General features: G+C 39.6%; 1 protein-coding gene across 3 annotated transcripts in view; it reads right to left on the reverse strand.

The window, feature by feature from the left end:
* Nucleotides 1-20,852, reverse strand: part of EIF2B3 (eukaryotic translation initiation factor 2B subunit gamma) — a 105,549-nt gene that overhangs the window by 41,857 nt on the left and 42,840 nt on the right. For all 3 annotated transcript variants that reach the window (XR_014026022.1, XM_081324566.1, XM_081324567.1), the window contains one exon: nucleotides 12,117-12,206. Coding sequence is in view for 2 of the 3 variants with exons in the window: in XM_081324566.1 (XP_081180692.1) it covers nucleotides 12,117-12,206 (90 nt within the window). In the remaining variant the exon portion in view is untranslated. The remainder of the gene's footprint in view (nucleotides 1-12,116; nucleotides 12,207-20,852) is intronic.

A 20,852-nucleotide genomic window follows, 5' to 3' on the forward strand; every position in this document is an offset into this window, starting at 1 on the left:
TTTGCTTTGCAAATCACGCAGGGATATTCCGGCTATCATGTGCAAAACACACACACACACACACACACACACACACACACACACACATTATCAAAACCGAAGTATTATATAAACACCAAAGAGCTAAGGTTTCAATAAACTGAACATGCAAAAAATGAAATTTTACAATTCACAAAACTTAGTACTAAGCTTCACTAAAAATGATAGCATCAGGCTGATTACATCTGAAAGCATGCTCTTCTGACACCTGAACGTGCAGCTGAGATGAGAGAAAACAGGAGAAAGTCTGGACAAAAAAAAAAGCTTATGGAACTTCCTATGCAATTTCCATTCTGTTCATGGTTTATCCTCACTTGCTGCAAAACAATTTCCAGTGTTAATTGCTTCCTTCTCTGAAAGATGTCTCTTTGCATTTTGTACTCCAGTAATCTGCAGCTTTTTCGGAAGGGGTTTGCACGCTTTCTTTTTAAAGCAGCAGATGAGTAGTCTCGGCTTCCTATCGGATGCACATTGAAGCCGGAGACCCAACTGGCCTCGGTGTCTTAACCTTTTATCAGCTTAGGCAAGACAGAATAACCCTTGCACGGACTATTCTGTTTAGATCAAAGAAATTACACGTAGGGCTTATTCTTAAAAACAAAGCAACAAAGTTTGTTGAAGAAAAGGCAGCTCATCTGAAAAATAGGACTCGTGGATACATTCACCTTATGCCACGGTTTCATCAGTGGAACAAGTTCCCAGCCCATTTTTGAGCTCAAAATCTAGTTTTTTTGTTTTTTTAAATTCCTTAAATGGTTTCAGGCCAAATTACTTAAAAGAAACAATTCCTCACATATCTACCTATGTGATTCTATGTTGACGTACGGCTTTTCCACAAGTGCCAATACCAAATGAATGAATCAGGATCACAAGAGGAAAAAAAACTTTTTGGTAGTATCTTTCGGGTTTGTGGAACAGCCTCTTCTAGAGAGGCTCTTTTGAGCCTGTGCATATAGTCCTTGCCCTACGACCACAATCAGGGCTGGAATTTCCTCCATTAAATGATGTGGTTCTAAAGAGTGACATCTTAGCAATGGCAATCTAGTTGCCATCGTAACTCTAGAGCAGGGGTCTTCAAACTCGGCCCTTTTATGACTCGTGGACTTCAACTCCCAGCATTCCTCAGCCAGGCATGCTGGCTGAGGAATGCTGGGAGTTGAAGTCCACGAGTCATAAAAGGGCCAAGTTTGAAGACCCCTGCTCTAGAGGCATAGGTCGTTAAGGAGAACGTGGAGGGGGTTCCAAGTAAAGATCCGGGAGGCTAGGAAAGAGTGCATGGTTGTGAGCATAGGGAAACTGGGGAAACTATACGTTGCATCTCAAGGGCTTCTTGGTGTGCCATGGTTTTGTGGTTGCAAGAACCCCCTTATCTGCAGCAAAGTGTGAAATGCAACCTCAACCCAGCCCAGCAGCACGGCAGAAAACCGCAAACGCCCCAGTCTAGCCCCAACTGTCCTCACTTCCTTGCACTCCAGCACTTGCTGCCCTACATGTGGCCACCACCCCATGACCTTAACTATGTTCTTGCTCCTGCTGCTGACAAGCATGCCCAACCTGGCTCTTCACAAAGCAGCTGCCAGCCACACAAGACTACCTTCTCCAGATTATGCATGGTCCTTTCCTCATGAAACCTGGGCAAGATGGCTTCAAGTAGTCAGCATTTGCCTCACAAAGGGATAGGCTGGGCATGCTTGGACAGCAACAGAAGAAAAAAAGATGATGAAAGCCAACTAATGTCAGGTGCAAAGGATTAGGATCATCCATTAAGTTGCAGCACCAAAAATTTATTCAATCCAATACACAAGAATATGGTCAACAAAAGTTCAACACTGAACTGGTGCCAGATAAGGGCAAGTGGACTTTCACCATTTGTGGGAACATAGCAATTCTAAGCTGATGATAGGCTTAACTCTGTCCCCAGCTCTGTCTTCTCTCCTCCTCTAGCTAAAGCACCAGGGACCACAAGGTAGGTGTGTGTGTGGGGGGGTATAGATGGGGAGGGGAGATAAGTGGGTATGAGTTCAAGCAGCCATGAAGTCCAAAGTACAGGCAGGCTGCCGAGTGCCCAAATTTTGATTACATGATGTGGGAGTGCTGCAACAGCTATAACTTCAGAGATCATTTGTAAGTCCCTTCGTTCAGTGCCACTCAATGAGTGGTCGTAAGTTGAGATCATCTATATTATGATTCTTTGGTATCACTACTTTTTCCCCATGACAATCAGAAATCATTTTAGAACACCGTTTGCTGTTATTTTATTGTAATTGCAACTGTATATTAGTCTTCTTATTGCATCAATTTTATTCTGCTATTTTACTCCTTGTTTAGTGCTTACAATTAGGACCAATAACTCAGTTGTTAAACGAAGTGGTCAATAAGTGAAACTGCCACTGTGCTTATGATCTTCAGCTTTCCTTTGCTTTACAGATCAGCAAAGTTGTAAATGTGTGGACTGATCACAGATTTTTCATCACTCTGGTAACTGAATGGCTAAACAAGACAGTTACTAAATAAGAACTACCTACATTTTAAATTGGGCTTGTTTTAAACTGTATGTTTTAATGGATTTGTAGACACCTAGTAAACTGTTGGTACTTTTAAAAAATCAGATGAAAGAATGCAGAAGTATTACTAAGCTAGATATGGGAAACAAGGAGCTAGAATATCTTGTTTTAATAATTCAACAGGCAAGAGTTCTAAAAAATATTAAATTTGTAGTGTATGTTCTAAAAAGTGATGAATAGAAGAAAAAATGATTTTTCATTTTCAGTTTACTACAAAGGATACTAGCAAGGCTAGATCTCAACCGTATGTTGCAAGCATAATTTTACGGAAGACTTTGGGCATATTCTACAGCTGTATTCATTTGGTTTAATATTCAAAGATTCCTAATACGGTGTTGGAATAAGAAAAAAATTACAGATGTGACTGTGCTGCTAAATTATATATGAAACATTTGGAAGTGAAGTATGAAGAATTCTAGATTTACAGTGTGTGGTCTGTGGCTAGACAGACTGCTGTACTTTGATGAAAACACTCTAGTACACCTGCTTTAAAATCCTATATTAAAGACATATGTTCATCGTCCATATGTCAATTGGTTTCCTATCAGCACAGTGGAAAGGTCCAGTCAACATTATTTCATGTGACCAAAATTTACCTCACTGTTTGGTAATTTTTTGTTTGTTTTATATGTATTTCATAATTATAATTTGCCTATTCCTCTATGGTCCATTTCTGTTTGTGATTCTTGATTTTATTTGGCTAATGTCTTTATATATTAGTGCAATAAAAATGGGGAATACTAAGTTTATAAATTATTTCTCTCTGAAGCAACCTAAAACTCTGTTTGTGTGTGTGTGTGTGTGTGTGTGTGTGTGTGTGTATACGTACTGGCATGAGGAAAAGCAAACACTTGACTAGCCAGTATTGCAAAAAGTGATGCTAACAATAGGAATGTTTTACTGTGACTATGGCTAATTGTAAACGGTGATCTCACCAATCTGTACCTCAAATTCCTTACAGAGCATGACAACTGTATACCAAATACAAACAAAAAGCAAGAGTTATATTTGTAGTGTGTATTGCACATTAACACTAATCACAGGTGGCTTCAGCCACCAACAGTTAACCGCATAGGAAGAAAAGAACAGAAGCTGAGGGCACAGCAGGAAGACTAATCAGGGTATTTCAGGTTGTGGAGAAATCCTTCCAAATGGGCTCCTTTTATGTCATAACAAGCTGGAATTTTCAAAGCACTCCAAACAACAGCTGTAGATGTGAACTGCTCTGCCAGCTGCAGATTGGACACAAGCAGCATTAGAAATATTCAAAGCAAATTCATGTAGATTACGGCAAAAATATCCAAAGGATTTGTTGCAGCTGCAAATTCCCACAGTGCCAGACAAGGATTGGATGTGAACACAAAGAGAATGAAGAACAGGTGAAACATACAAATATGGAAGAGCAGTCCTGCCGCACTTACATCTAGTTCTCCTCCATTTTTATTAGTGATTCACCAACTTTCCCACAGAAACCCACAGGACAGATTCTATCCTGAGAACCAGTAATACTAAAAAGCACAATGTAACTCTCCTTGGTGTACAACATTTCCCCTCCATTAAAAACATGCTTTTTGCTTATGTTCCTTTGGATACAGTCACCTTACTGTTTCCCCTTAAGAGTTGCGGGTCTGTTTCACAAACCCGGCACCATGACTCTGGAATAGTCTGTTTCAAACTTGGCAACTTTTAAGATGTGTGGACTTCAACTCTCAGAATTCCCCAGCCAGCAATCCACACATTAACTTTAAGAAGTTGCCAAGTTTGAAAAATATTGCTCTAGAATCAGTTTCATCCTACCTTTTGCTCTTGAAAGTCAGTTGGCTTTTAAAGACGTTTTAGGGACATTTATTATTATTATTGGGTCCTGGTTATTTTACCCTATTCCCATTAAGACTGGCAATTTGGGGGTATTTATTTCGTATGATTTCTGGATATATGTGAGCTCTGCAGTATCATAGGACACTCCTTTAAATATGTATAAAGGTAAAAGGTAAAGGTTCCCCCACACATGCGTGCTAGTCGTTTCCGACTCTAGGGGCTGGTGCTCATCTCCATTTCAAAGCCGAAGAGCCAGCGCTTGTCCGAGGATGTCTCCGTGGTCATGTGGCCGGCGTGACTAGACGCCAAAGGCGCACGGAACGCTGTTACCTTCCCACCGTAGTGGTCCCTATTTTTCTACTTGCATTTTTACGTGCTTTCGATCTGCTAGGTTGGCAGAAGCTGGGACGAGTAACAGGTGCTCACTCTGTTACGCGGCACTCGGGATTCGACCCGCCAAACTGCCGACCTTCTGATCGACAAGCTCAGCGTCCTAACCCACTGAGCCACCGCGTCCCTTATCAAATATATATGTTGTATTATAATTTTACTTGTTGCTATTATTGGTTGATAAGTTATAAACTAATTTATTGAGTAGAAATTTATGACTAATTATGTAACTTTTTTTTAATCTACACCAGACATGTCAAACTCGCAACGTCACGTGACGGTTTTGCCATTGCCGGCAATGGGGTGGGTGCGGCGTCCGTGTGACGCATCCGGACTGCGGGCCGGCAGTTTGACACCCCTGATCTACATCATCCCTTGGTAAAAGCGAGTACAGTACTACAATCCCAAGGGTAGGATAAACTATTAATACTTGAAGATGAATTGGCAATTCATTCTCAAAAAGTTTATTGATACACAATAATTATTGTATTAGTAGTAGTGCGGCTGGGATGAGAATTGCAATAAAGTAAGCAAAGTGCTCGCTTACTTAGTTGCAGCAATTCTGTTTCCACTTGCAGTTGTAAATTGGGGACTATTTTTACAACCAATACATTATTATTGGGCATAAATAAACATTTTGAGAATGAATTACCAGTTTATCTTCAAGATAACAATCCAGGCAGTCCTGGTTTGGGTTGTAACTCCAGATGTGTGGGTCATTATGTGGGAAGCAGAGGCTGTCCCAGGTAAAGATATGGAGGTGCTGCAGCAGTGTAGGGGAGGCGCTGGGAGGTCCAGTGCAGGTCACACACAAATTTGTGTGTGTGGGGGGCGCAGTTTCTGTGGTATGCTGCAAGTTCAGACAGGCTACAGAAAGAGGATGCAAGGGTGAGTACAAGTACCGGGAGGCCAGAGAAAGAAAGTGTGGGGTTTGTGCAAATGCAGGGAGGCCAGGAGGTCCAAGAAAAGAGAGCTGGGATGCATGCAAGCAAAGGAAAGGAGGAAGTTGTGGGGCATGCAAGCAAAGAAAGGACAGTTGCCAAGTAAACTTGCGGTCTTCCCTGCTGGCTTCCCCACGGACCTTGTCTGTGGGAAGCCAGCAGGGAAGGTTGCAAATGGCAATCACATCATCGAGGGGTGCTGCAAGTGGTTATAAGTGCAAGCTAGCTGGTTGCCAAGCATTCAAATTTTGTCCATGTTACTGTGGGGGTATTGCAACAATCAAAACTTTGAGAACCCACTTCATTCAGCACTGCTATAAGTCCGAATAGCTGCTGAACAAAATGGTTAAAACTTGAGGACTACTTGGGGTAAACTGATACTTGTGGAAATGCTAATCATCCCTAAATCTTTCCCTGTAACACCATTTAAATTTTCAGTACATCTGCAGGAATGGCCTACCTTTAGCTGCATCTTTTATATTTTTCATTTTATTTGGCCATTTTGTCTGTCTGTCTGCATTTTAATTCCTAAATTTTAATCTGTTCTCTCTCTCTTTTCATATGGAAAATACTCACTGTATACAATCTGAACTTTTATCAGGAAGAAAAATGCACTCCAGCCACAGAACTGACGTGCTCTCTCTTCAGTATCCACGCAGCAAGCTCTCTTTTTACAGACATTTATCCGGCAGGAAAGAAAAAAAGAAGAAAGAAAGAAAGAAAGAAAGAAAGAAAGAGAGGAGAGAGAGAGAGAGAGAGAGAGAGAGAGAGAGAGAGAGAGAGAGAGAGAGAGAGAGAGAGAGAGAGAGAGAGAGAGAGAGAGAGAGCATGCATTAAGGCAGAAAAAGTCTGACTCTGCCAGACCTCCCTCACAGTCCATAGGCCTTGCCAGGAAACACAGGTGACAGCGTGAATGATAAAAAGGCATTGAGAGGGAGAAAGCAAAACTACAGACTGGTTTAGTCTGGGCAATATCTTAATGTAAACCTGCAGGGGCCTCTGTGTACAACATACCACGCAGCAAATCAAGCAGAAGCCCGTGGACAAAATTTACTCTCATCAACCAAAACACAGCTCCTACCCTCTGGCAATCTTGGTAGTAGCGTTCATGGAAGGTACAGGACTTTGAAGATTTTTCTTCACAGCATTCCTTTCAGTCTGCAGCTCAGATGGAAGAAAAAATAATCTTTTCTGGAACAGCTTTCCAGAAAAGGTCTCTATAAAGATCTTGGGAGACTGGCTGAAGGGAGGAGGAAGGGAATGGCAGAGGAAGTGGCTTATCAATAGCCAACGTTTTTAAAAGACACATAAATGCTTTATTTTTCTTCTTTCCCAAAACATATCTGATACTTTGCTTCTCTGAATACAACCGAGCCAAGTGTTTCCGCTTGAACATTAAACGCTTTTTCTGAAAAGCAAATTAACTTTGCTCGGGAAACTGCTCCACGTAGAGCTATTAAATCTGACATTTATGGGTTCAAAAGTAACAAAATATGACAAAACTAATTACTTAACTTATTACTCTTTAGACTTTATCCACAAGAGTTGTTCCTAATCACCCTCACATCATTTCTTGTGCTGTGGCTAGCTCATAGTTCTATTTTTGTCTTCCTTGTTTCCAGGGTCTAGGGATGGGAAAGATACAAATTCAAATCCATCGCCTTTAAAAATGTACCATCTTCCTCTGACTTCTTCGATAAAGACGACGTGATGGTAAAACCAGAACAAGAGAAAATGGACACTGATTTGAATTTATTGGGGAAAGGTGGGAGGCAGAAATATAATAACAGATAAGAATTAAAAATGTAGTTTCCATGTTTAGATTTGGGATATTTGTAGCTCAGGGTTGAACTGTGGGGTTCTTGGTTCCTCTGAGCTTGTTTGTTTTCTTGCAGACATTTCATTACCAAATTAAGTAGTATCATCAATGATTTAGGTACAGCTATCAGGAGTAAAAAAAAATGTTACAGTTAAAAATCTTTAAATTTGTCCATTGCTGTTCCAACCGATAAGTTGGCACTATAATTTCAGAAGGCTTCTGTTTGAAATATTCCACTTTCTCCTACTGGAAAGATTTTGAATCAATCCAAAGGTGCTTTTTCCAAAAGACAAAAACTCCCTTGGTGGTTTTTTCCCCCCCCTTTGAAAATATTTCACTGCTCATCCAAGAGGCTTCTTCAGTTCATTTCAGAAGGAGGATATAGGTAAATATACCTGTAGAACAGGGGTGTCAAACTCAATTTCATTAAGGGCCGCATCAGCATTGCGGTTGCCCTCAGGGGGCCGGGTGGGTGTGGCCTGGGTGGGCGTGGCCGACCGGGTGGGCGTGGCTAGAGTGCGTATGGCCTACTGGATGGGCATGGCCAACTCTAGATCGTTCGCATCAAGGGTTCCTATGGGGGCCTGGGCAGGAGTGGGACAGATCTGAGGGTCTCTGGCAGAAGGAGGGTCTCTGGGCCAGGGCCAAGGCAGTGGGGGCCGTTCCCTCACTGTTCCCAGGATGGCTTCGCGGGCCACATGAAACCACTCCGCGGGCCGGATCTGGCCCCCGGGCCTTGTGTTTGACATGTCTGCTGTAGAAGCTACCTATAGGTCACATTGATAATAACTGGGATAGCGGCAAAAGAAATATTGAAGTAGGATTCGTATATTAATGCAGAAAATTCTTTAAGTGAACATAAAGATTAAACCAGATCAAACTTTTCTTCTAGGTCTAATGGGAAGAGAACTGGGGAAAAAATTTGGAACTCTGATTTTATATATGTTGACGGCGGCAAGATTGCTCTATGCACAAAAGTGGAAGCGTGCCTCGATTCCTACCATGGACGAACGGTTACAAAAGCTGATGGAATTAGCAGAGATGGCCAAACTGACTGGGCTGATAAAAGAAAAGAACTTAAGTACTTTTGTTTCTACTTGGAAGCCGCTTCTGGACTTTGTGCTTGAAGTGGGGGAAAAAATGATATCACGATTTTGGGTTTTACTGATTAGACTGATTTGCCAATGCAGAAATGGCTAGTGCATACTACTAGAGAAATGTAAAAAAAAAAGTTGAGATTTGATTTTAATGCCTGATTTTACTGCAAGAGTGAGTCGGAAGTCAATGCCTTTTGTTTCTTCCCCTCCCTTTCCTTCCCACCTTTTTTGTTTTCCCTTTCTCTACTGTGGTCCCTTACTATTTGCTTTTCGTATTTTCACATGTTATGTTATAAATGAATAAAACTAATAAACAAAAATAATTGGGATAGGGAACTCTATTGCTAAGCAATGACTGTAAGATGTAATGTCATGGGGCCACACAATCTTATGAAGGCAGTTAGGGCACTAGTCACAGAATCCCATGCTCACGTGATCACCATTTGCAACCTTCTGCTGGCTTCCCCATTGATTTTACACGTTGAAAGCAGGCGATGAAGGTTGCAAATAGCAGTTCTTGGGGAACCTTACTGGAGAGGTTAAGCGCTATGACAGATAAGGAGCCTTTCCAAATTCCATACAGATGGCAATCTTTAAATTTGGAGCATACCAATCCTGCTGGATTGAAGTGGCCAGGAAGATATTATGGGAGACAGAACCCTAACCCTCACATAGCTGGGCCCTGCGCTATTTAGGGCTCTGTAGGTAATGACTAGTACCCTGAATCACACCGGGAAGCAAGCACACAACTACGGCATCTTGTGAAGCAAAGGCACACCAAGGCGCGCCCATTCCTGTCCATCCTGCCACATTCTGGACTAGTTGAAGCTTCTGGTGGTCTTCAATATTAATGATCTGGAATATTTCAATAAAGAGAAGCTAACTGATCAGGCCATTTACATGAGGATTAAGAGGAAAGCAGCGTCTTTTCTTTTGATTTATATCTCAGGAAGTAGTAACTTCTTTTCAAACTGCAGAAACCTAACTGCCTGTCTCAGTTTGGTAGCAAAGCACGTAGCAAATTAAATCTTTACCTTACATCAGGGGTGTCAAACTGGCAGCCCGTGGGCCGGATGCGTCACGACGAAACCGCGGCAACCCCATTGCCAGCAATGGGGGGAAAAGTTCCGATACGTCGCACGTCATGTGACCGAGTTTGACATGTCTGCCTTACATCCTACAGATGTATAGAACTATCTTTCTTGTAGCTACGGTTGGCATGTAGCCAATAGCCAGCCAGTAGTAGTTGTTGTAACAACTTTACCATGAATTTATTATTAAGCAGAGTACAGCTAAATCAACAATACTATAACATGCTATCTACTCTATCTAATCTAATACATCAAAATATAAAATAAGTAGCCTTTAAACTAAAAGGCTGATGAACATAAAAATATCATGTTTATACATTCAAATGCATGTGCAAGAGTTGTTTTGAAAATGGTTTTGTAGAGGCCCATGCAAAGAAACATTCTTAGGACTATTTTAAGACTTTACTCACTACCTAATCTGTTTCTGCCCATCTGTCCCTGCCATAATCTGTCATGACGTTTAGGGGAAGAGGGAATAAAAACAGGTCTTCTTATTACAGAAATCTATTTACTTGTAGGGAACTTTTTTTGCACATTGGTCATCCTTCACCTCCTTACTTGTCTGTCATAACATTTAAACTCCATCCTTAGCATCTCATCTTTTTCTTTAAATCAACTGTGGCTTCTGCAGTATTTCAAAGGAGCAAATATATTCTGGAACACATCTGTTTCAACTCCAGCAGCATCTGGAGCAGGTGGGACCGAAAGTTATGCCTGGGGTTCAGCTTTAAGTTACTTCTAGTTTGAGGTGAGTACATATTTTTCATTACCGCTAAACCATTACACCCAGGATCTCTCTCATCTTCCATAAAAGGCTGTCTTTCTTCCTCTCAGTAGGTGGTCACAATTTCATATTAGGAACACCGCAAGATACACAGGATGTATCAAAAATAGTCAACATGAAGATTTATCCAGAGAAGTCTTGGATTTACAAATAGACAAAAATAACGTACGAAAAGAAGACCCATACAAAAAGAACAGAAATGCTCATATTACTGCTGCACAAGAATGCCCTAATAAATACAAATGAAGACAAAGCAGGCACGTATTAGGTTTCGGTATGAAGTCAACAAGATTATTAGTTCAGTGTGCTAATCCTCCATTGTCTAATGCTACTGGGTGGAAAGTTACCGTCATATACAAAAGGGAGGCAGGGGAGGTAATGGGTTGGATTTAATTTCCAGTGTCCAAACAACTTGTTTAGGTCTTGTCAATTAGAGTTAATTGTCTAGCATTCATGTTGAATAAACTTGCCCCTCGCTTGATATATTCCAGAAAGCAGACATCCTGCAGATAACTCTCAGTTAAATGGAACTTGTCACTGTCGCCTTCCTCTTTAAACTGATCTCCCACTAAAAACCAACAAAGTTTGGGTGGCCTTGATGGCTAACAAAAAATTGTACTCACTTACACATGTCCCAACCTCTGAAAGACAAATAGAAATGCTCCATAGCATCCCTCCAGCTAAGGAACAGGAAGAAACTGAGAACGCTGAGTGATTCCCTATGCAACAAGCAGAGAGGTAAACTTTTATTTTCCCATTCTCTTCTTCCAGTTCAAAACGAGTGAGATGTGGTAGATACAGTTGGATTATCTTTAAAAGGCTATGTGGCAGTTTAGAGGTGGGAAAGAAGGAGAACGCTGCCATGCATTTTTCATAAGCGCTTGCCTTTTCAATGCAGCTGTCCTACATAAGTCTTCCTCCAGCCCAATTATTTTAAAAACATATAATTAAACCTTACTCACAGATGATGCTTCATTTGCATGTTCTGCAGCATACGTGAACGGTAGCAATAATTTTAATTTTCTCAGGCACCCTGCTCATTGTTAAATCTCATTTCGGAAAGGCAGTGGAGTGGGCACTGGAAAAACTCAGCCGTTGTTTTGAAAGGGAATGCCGCCGAGGCTGAGAACAGGATTGGAATAGCTTATAGGAACGTATTCAAAACTGAAACATGGTACCTAAGAGGAGGTAGGAAGACGAAAGGATCCTCTCCGTGTTTTCTGCTTCTCTCATCGCTTCTCGGCCTTTTGGCTAAGATCAAGTATGTTTTCTGCTTCTCTTTCGCTTCTTTTACACTTGTGAGAGCCCATAAGCAGAATAAGAGGTAGAACTGCTGCAATGCACTGTACATCATTAAAACGCACAGTGCACACCTTGCTAAAAGGAACGCTCATGGGACATCAAGGAATTGTGTCCGTATGATCACAAACTGAAGAGGGCGTTCTTATATTTAAAGCCAGAAAAACACTAGCTGTATATTGCAATCCTGTATATTAAACAAGGCCAAGGATGTTTCCAGCATGACATTCAAACCTTTTTGACGTGAATTTGGGTCCTAGATCCTTTTCCTTACCTGTTCTCCACAAGGAAGTCTATGACACATTTCTTCAAACAGTACAGATGAGCATCCGTCAAACCTGTCCTAATGTGAATTCGTGAATGCCTGGAGAGGAAACAACAGAGAATGAAGTCACTTAGCTCTGCATTCCACAGTTACTTTAAGAGCTCCACTTTAAAACTTCTTGATGGTAAAATTTTACAAGGGCCATCTGTGTTCCCAAACCTTTGCTATGGGATTAGTGGGAAGGTGAATTGTGATGGCTCCCATGACTTTAATTTGTCATACAAACACACACCTGCTTATCCAGTTTGTCACTGATCCCATTCTGTAAGTACATCAGGCTCTAATCCATGAAAACAGATTTTAAATTAAATCTATGTAGCAAGTTCATCCGCAGGAGACTTCTGCTTTAGGTTTGGTATCAGGGAAAGACCAACATGAACCGTAGCAACATTTTAATTTAGAAATACCAGTGTTGTCTAATATTATTTCTACAAACTATTTGCAATGTTTTCTTTGTAAGATTCTCTTCTGCTTCCATACAAATACATTTTTTTCCCCAAATAAATTTTACCAGTTTAATTTCTTTATTTCTTTCTTTTGGGGAAATACAACAAGAACATGACATTTAGAGAACATCACTTTGGTAACAACAAATATTTCTAACCGTGGAAGGCACCGGTTCATATTGGTTGTTTCCACTGAATTATTTTCTAAAGTTGAATTTATGAATTTTAGAGAAAGCTTTAGGAACTGTGATATCGTGTATTTTATAAATCCTTTGTTCAGCCAGATAAGTGTGCTCAACTTGTGTCTTATTAACCGTAGTAACAGGAAATGTAATCTATCTGAGATAAGATTTTCAGAAAAATAATAATCTCTCTATTCTATTAATCAGTCTTACCCAACCCAATGTTATCACATCAGGAAAGCACTAAGTTGGAGAAAGCTATTTTCAGTCACCTAAGAAAACAAATGAAAGGAAAAGATAAATCCAACCCTTTTTGATGCCCCTGAAGATATATTTATTTTGATGGGGATTTCAAACATTGGTTCTAAACACATAACACCTCTAAATAAAGAATGCACAGTAGACCTTGCTTAATTTCCCTAACTGTGACTTCTAAGTGAAGTGGTGGTTAGGTGGAACATTACATGACAGCACTACTTAGCAACAGCGGTTTCAGTAGTCCTGGTTGTAGTTGTTATGGGAGGACCGTTCCATCATTAGGTAAGAACTTCTGCCTTCTCCTGCCCTGCTGCATCTCCCTCTGTTTCAACACTTCCATCCGTCACTCTCTCTCCCGTTTCTGCCCTTTTGGCCACCCTGCACCATCTTTTTCCCCTCCGAGATGACAAAGGTCAGTGACGGCCAGCCAGAGGCGGTAGGGGTGAGTGGTGGCAGTGGAGTGCAGGGCAGTCAAAAAGGGGAGAGAAGGGGGGAAGTTGAAATGTCCCAGTGGACGATGTAAATCAGGGGTCCCCAACCTTAGCAACTTTAAGACTGGTGGACTTCAACGCTGACGGAGGAATTCTGGGAGTTGAAGTCCACAAGTCTCAAAGTTGCCAAGGTTGAGGACCCCTGATGTAAATGATGGCAGGCTGCTAAGCGCCCAAATTTTGATCTGGTGACTGCAGGGGAGCTGCAATAAATGTAATTTTGAGGACTGGACCTAACTACCCCGTGTTCAGCACCATCATAATATCCATCGGTTGCCAAATGAATAGCTGTTAAGCAAGGAATATCTGAACTCATTTTTCAGAATAGAACAATTCAAAACAGCAATTTCAAAGTCATCAAAGACCTTGTAGGTATTGACTTGTAGGAGAGCAACGGGAGCTTTGGATTTAGAAAGCAAGTCTAACTTTTAGATTTACCGACTCAAAGAGATTAGAAGGGAATGAGAAGGGCCTCTCGAAAACAGGATAAACATTTTCTGACCAGGTAATCTCTGTATGTTCTTTGAGCATGTATTGTATCTTATTTTTTCCATTAATCCTCCTGTACTTTCATAACTATCATGTACAGAAAGACATATATAAAAATGATAAACCCACAAAAATACTTGGAAGGGAATTCATAGATTGCTACCAAAAAACTCTAAAGAGGGCAAACTGGGCTATTCTGAGCTAGAGGTGGAAGTGGCCCTAGGCCTAGAGTCAAAAAGCCTATTTTCTGCCATGAACCCAACCTCTGGCCACAAAAAATTTGCCTGTCCTTGGAAAATGCCAATAGCAACACACTTAAATAAATATTCTAGATTTGATCCTACTGTATTTCTGTCATGTATATCCCTGATCAAAGATGAAAGTTAGAATATGCACAAGTATATGGCTCTATCATCAGAAGCAAGCCCATCAGATGGACAGTGTTTAATGTTCATATGTTATGTATATGTAGGGGTGTAGGTCTATACACATGTTGTATATAGTATGTGTATGTTGTATACAGTATGTTTAGGTGTGTGTCATGTATGTGTTCTCTTTGAGAGCGCTCAACTAAATTTCATTTTTGATGTGTGTCATTGTGCCCACAGTAAAAAATGACCATAAAGGGTATCTTATCTTATCACTAAATTTAAGGGGATTTTTCACCCTAATAGGCAGGATGATTATCTGGAGGTATTGCTGAACATAACAACACTTAATATTTTGTAAGAGTGTTTTATGTTAAAGAATGTTCCACAAACCAAGTCTCCTCCATTACCTTCAATGACAGGAAAGCTTATATGCTTAGCCAGTTTATTGCCTTCGAAAAAGCCCTTGGAAAATTCAACTCTTTCTCTATCCTTCTTAATTGCTACAGATTCTGAAATTCTCATTTGTTCCTACTCAAATCCAGGGAATCTGCAAGTCACATTCAACAACAAAAGCCCCATAAGCATTGCATGAACAACACAAAGCAGGAAACACCTCCTACGTTTGGGCTTGTACACCCACAAAAAATAACAGGGTTTTTGTTTATATCTGAGTTTTAAGAGAGCAATTCCAGAAACTGCAAGTTCTTACATGTTAATATTGATTTAATTATCCTGCGTAGCACATTTTGTTTGTGCTAAAGAGACCTCCAACACATTTATTAAAATGGAGTCATAAATGTTAACTGCTTGCTCAACTACTTAAAGATGACCGAGAGAGAAGATATTTCAAATCATCTGAAAACTTTTTACAAGTAAATGCAACAAGTTTTAAGTGAGTTCAGACTGCATTTAATTAAAAAAAAATTATCCAGTCAATCAGATCATACAAATATTGCAACCATGCCAACAATCAAATACAAATTAAAGTTATGAAAGAATTCTAGAAATACAAACCCTGCGGCACTCCCGCTCTATTCCTGGCAATGAGGACAAATTTCCATGTTAAAACAAATCTAGACACCAATAGGATTTTAAAATAATGTCCCATTTAAGCAAAAATGGCTCCTCTTAGCTGGAAGCTAAATTAAGATTCAACTTGCAACTTAACAAATTAATATGAATTGAACAATATTGACATATTCATAATTATTCTTTAAATGTTTGCTTTCCTAGGTATTACCCAGATCAGTAATAGTTTACATTATCACAAAGCCTAAAATATAAGGCAACAAGGTACCTAAACTTCATAAATTAATAGAAAATGCTTTCAGAAAAGGTATTCATGTAGCTATTGATTATGATTTAATAAAGAATGAATGAGCAACATATTGATGCAGGCAATCTGTTAATTCATCTTACTCCTCATTTTCGACAAGTCATTCAGGGCTGATCTGCATGACTAGGCTACCATGTTAAGTGCTTCTGGAGAGGAGGAACATACAATGACAACCGTTACTCAACCCTGCCCCCTGCCTTGCATCAAAAATAGCGTTTTACGATTTCTACCATTGCAAGCAGCACTGTCCAGTTTGTATTCTGTGTACTTTTATTACAATTAATTACTGTGTGCTGTGGTAGGAATTGGTTGGGCTACCTTCCAGGGTAAGGAACAGAAAAATTGGTAAAAGGTGTTTTCTTTTCTTTTTTTTTCCCAGTCCGTGGATTGGCACACAGTTTGAGGCAGAGCCAATGCAGAAGGGTCCATACAAAAGGTCTGTCAATCGAATCCACATGTCCTCAACGACTTACTCATGGAAAGCAAAACCATTGTTGCTTCATTTCCTGGTATGGGCCAGAGGAGTTAAAAGAAAAAAAAAAAAGAGGAGGCCACTAATTGGAGGGCACAGTCCAGAGAGAATACCAGGCCCTTATGATGGTCAAAGCAGAGGAAGTAGTTGAAATCTAGGACAGGATTCTTAAACCAATTTCATTTCTGGGAATCAAGCAGCTTAAGAATGCAGTGTGTGAAAAAGCCCTAAGCAAATATGAAAACAAGACTGGCAACGTCCTAACTGGAACTTTATAATGGATTCTCCCCGATTTCATACAGCATTCGTTACTGGCTTGTTTAGGTACAATAAACCACTCTCTTAAGTTTAATAGCCAAAGATTATACAGGACCTCCCTAATTGACTTATACTATTACACAAACCAAGAACAAATGAACCAGTTCATTAGCCTACTGCTTGTTTAAATTTCAATGTATTAAATTGAACGTCATGTCTTAAAATGACATGTGAATATCACTATGTTTCCTTAATTCTTTTCTGTTAATATACATTTTGCATGGCATAAATTTAGAGATTACGTTTTAAACCAACCTGAAGCCCATGCATGCGTCAGTGGACAGCTAGTAATACGACCCGCACAAGATCCTAAATTGTTAACATTATGTGATTTATATACATTAACTATATATTTTGTATTCGGCCCAAAACAATTCCTCTTCATTCAATGTGGCCCAGGCAAGCCATAAGGTTGGACACCCATATATTATGTCTTAATGCCCAAATTATAGCCACCAGTTTCATTGAGCTAACGAGAAAATTATTTTGGGGCATCGTCCTGAGGCTGAAGAGTGAGCATACAAACAAGAAGATGAAAAAATCACTGACAGAAAGTGGTTTTATGAATCTAATTTTATTTAATGGTCTGTCCATCCGTCCGTCCGTCCATCCATCCATCCATCCATCCATCCGAATCTAATCTAATCTAATCTAATCTAATCTAGCTACAGAAGCAAGATAAAAATTGTTTAAATGTATTAAACTAGCCACACAAATGTTCAAAAAGTATAAAAGTTACAGCAGGGGGACTACTTGTTTGGGTTTCAAGATTCTACATCATGGTGCTGTTCGATTTGAACAACACATCATAAAATGACAATCCACTGAAACTGAAACAATGGCTTTTTCTTTATCAACAGGACTGTTGGTAACAGGAGCAATTTAGAGCACAACGTGGCTACAGAACTTGACATGAAGCCCAGTGGCCCACTGAAACTCTGCTATCCAAGAAGTCTAACAGTGAGGTGGGCTGACTGTTTGAATTTACAGCTGAAACTCTCCTATTGTAGACACCACTGTTAACAGTACATACCAGATAATTTTTATAAATATTGTAATCTGTCTGTTGTAACCCTCTGCATAAACATTAGTGTCTTCTTTTAGTTGTTTCTGTTTGTAGAGTGTCCATGAGGAAGGAATATATTTTAAGCCATTGGGCTCTAGTAAAGCTAGTAAATTTTATTGGAACCTGGGATTTTTATTCCGTCTCCTTTCAAACCAGGGATCCACGTAACAATGGAGGCTGTTCTATATTGCTGTTTTTCATTTAGGCTCTGTAAACGTTGAGAACATTTCTAATATGCAAGAGTAATTCAACAGAGATTATTCGTACGTTGTGCTAATTATATCATATTCGCACGAAACGTGTTGGTCTAGTGCAGGGCTCTGCAACCTTGACAACTTTTAAAGACTTGTGGACTTCAGCTCCCAGAATTCCTCAGCCAGCATAGCATAGCTGGTTGAGGAATTCTGGGAGCTGAATTCCACAAGTCTTAAAGTTGTCAAGGTTGCAGACATCTGGTCTAGTGGTTAAGACCCTGTCTTGCTTAGCAACAGTAATTTGAGACTCAATTATGGTTGTAGGTCAAGGACTACCTGTAATGTTGACAAAATCTTAAAGAATGGAAGGGTATACCAGTCAGGAAGGAAGAGTTGTGCCAAGAGGAGCTTCATATATTTTAGCCCTAGGTTTTGCGCAGAAGGTTTTCCAAGTTATATAAATGGAGACTGAGAACTGGCAGATCTGTGAGGAAAGTATCGTCAAGATCAAAAGCCACACTTAGATATTTCACATGAAAAAGCAACAACATTAGCAAAGGGAAAACCTAACTTTTCTGTAGACATACTGCTGCGTCTCACTAATCAAACCAGGACAACAGGAAAGTGAAAACACTTTTTTTTACTATGAAAAGATGAAAAAAGCAAAAGGAGAAATCTCTGCCTCCAACTACATACCATTTCTTAAGGCAAATTCAGACATAAAGTACTAAACAGGATATGCTTTCTACTATTTCCAGCTTGCAACAAAACAAAACAAAAATGTACAAATGCCTCCAGCAAAAAAAAACCAAACCCCAACTCATTTATTTTTCTCATAGCAAAAGTCTAAGTTGCTACATCAGATGTTTCCAAAACCTGAAAAAGAGAACCCGAATCACCTGCACACTACTTTTTGGCACTTCTGAACAATACCTGGAACCCTCTAGTTGAGTCATTCCTTTCATTAAGTTTATTGATAACATCCAAAGTGACACATTGTAGGTTAAGCAAAACTCCTTTAACTGTAAAGCTATGTTCAAATGCTTTGATATATATGTAGATATAGATATAGATAGATGTGTGTTTGTGTGTTTGTGTGTGTGTGTGTGTGTGTGTGTCTCCACAGTATCCATGCACAATAGTTAACAGTTAGAACAGAAGGAAGTCTTTCACATGAGGATTAGACTCTGCCATCTTCCTCTCAGAAGGTCGTAATATATTTTAGTTGTGTGATGAGTGAAGACAGAAAACTGCCACAGGAAACAGGATTAAGAAGCAACCTTTCTCCTTTAAGCCTTTTCCTAGGTTTCTTCTCCATCTCCACTTTAGACAGACATCAATTACACATCTTATTTCTTTAAAAAAATAATAAATTAGTAAATTGCAAGTTAAAACTAGTTGGTATTAGAATCATTATGTAAGGATTAAAAATACCTTATAAAATGATGAACTAGGAATGGAGTATGTTATATAGGCTGAATCTCTGAGTTAATATTTTTATGATAAACGATATCTTTCATACAGGTATAGATACAAAGGAGTGTTTTTTTTTAAAAAAACAAAACAAAAAACAAACTCTCACTTTTGTTTATGTCATATTATCTCTTTGTAACAAGATGAGTCATACAGCTATAAAGACTCATGCCTACCTTTCAAAAGGCCTATTTCATTTCTACACCAATATCATAAGGTATATATATCCAAAAGAAGTTGGGATAGAAAATAAGAGCAGAGCATTAGGAAGCACTATAATTTTTGTGCAGATGATACACTTTCCCATCTTACAAGGGTTACTTGCATTTCCCAAAACAAAGGAAAAAAACCAAACCCCATATTTCAAATACCCCCAGTTTCACTAAGAACGCTTAGGATAAAGAAGGGACCACAAGTAATGTTACAGCATAGAAATAAAATAATTTTGACAACTGCAACTCAAGCACTCCATTAGGATAAGAATGCTGCTGAATGGAGGGAAAAAGTCCATTATTCTTTCAATAGAGTCTGGTACAGCTAAATATGTGCCCACAGATTCTTCTTCCTGAAAAGCTTTAAAAATTCAATAGCTTCTTGGCCTGGGAAAAAATATGTGCACTGAAATCCTAAGGCATGGATCAAGCATGAAACCCTACATTGCCTGAAGAACAATATTTTCAAGTGCTCTTAAAAACAAAGGCTATAGGAAGAAAGGAGTCTGAAGAGTCTGAGCAACCCTGTTCTCAGGGTTGTTAGAGTGACTTAAGCAAATTGTATCTCATGGCCACTCTTTAGGGGCAATTCTTCAGCCATAGTCCAAACCCCTACATTGCAAAGATGGAAAAATTATATCCTTCCAAAAATAAGAAAGCTTGCCAAAAAGCCTCCCCCCCCCACACAAATGGCTTTCGTAACAGTGCAAACAAAAATTGGCCTTTCGCCTCGTTTTTAGATGAAAATTACCAAATATTGTTTACTACTTAATACAATTCCACTCTGGCTGAGATACAGTGCTTCAAATGGGGGAACTCATTTTCAACAACTTGCCACTTACTTGACCGTCCTGAACATCTAGACAGCTAGACCAAAAGCTCAGCAAATTGACTGGTGGTCTTTAAACCTCTGCATGAATAATTTCTAAAACACCATGGAGGATTTTGCTCTCCTTTCCTTTTTGCTTTCATAAATGCCAGTTACAAGCAAATTTTTACAATATTTATCCCTTTGCATTGTTACAATAAATTCATATAAAGTAACCATCCTTCCCAGCAAAACATCCCCATCAACAGGGTATCAAATTGAAGAAAACAGATGCAGAACATCTTGGACATAACATAACATAGGAAATCCTGCCTGGTTTCTGACTTTTCTACCATATTACTAAGCAGCTATATGAAGCCACAAGGAAGAGTATGGATTCTTAGCCAATAGCCACTAGGACTCTGATGCTACCCAGTTGTATTTTGCCTTTCCTGCAAGCTCAGATATATTCATGCACTAGTAACTCTATGTTGAATAATCAGTAATTGTTCAAATAGTTGTACTTAAGTTATTTGCCGAGAATCAATTTATCATATCCCTTGGGCCCA

This window comes from Vipera berus (genome assembly GCF_964194415.1).
Source record: "Vipera berus genome assembly, chromosome: 3".
NCBI lineage: Eukaryota > Metazoa > Chordata > Lepidosauria > Squamata > Viperidae > Vipera > Vipera berus.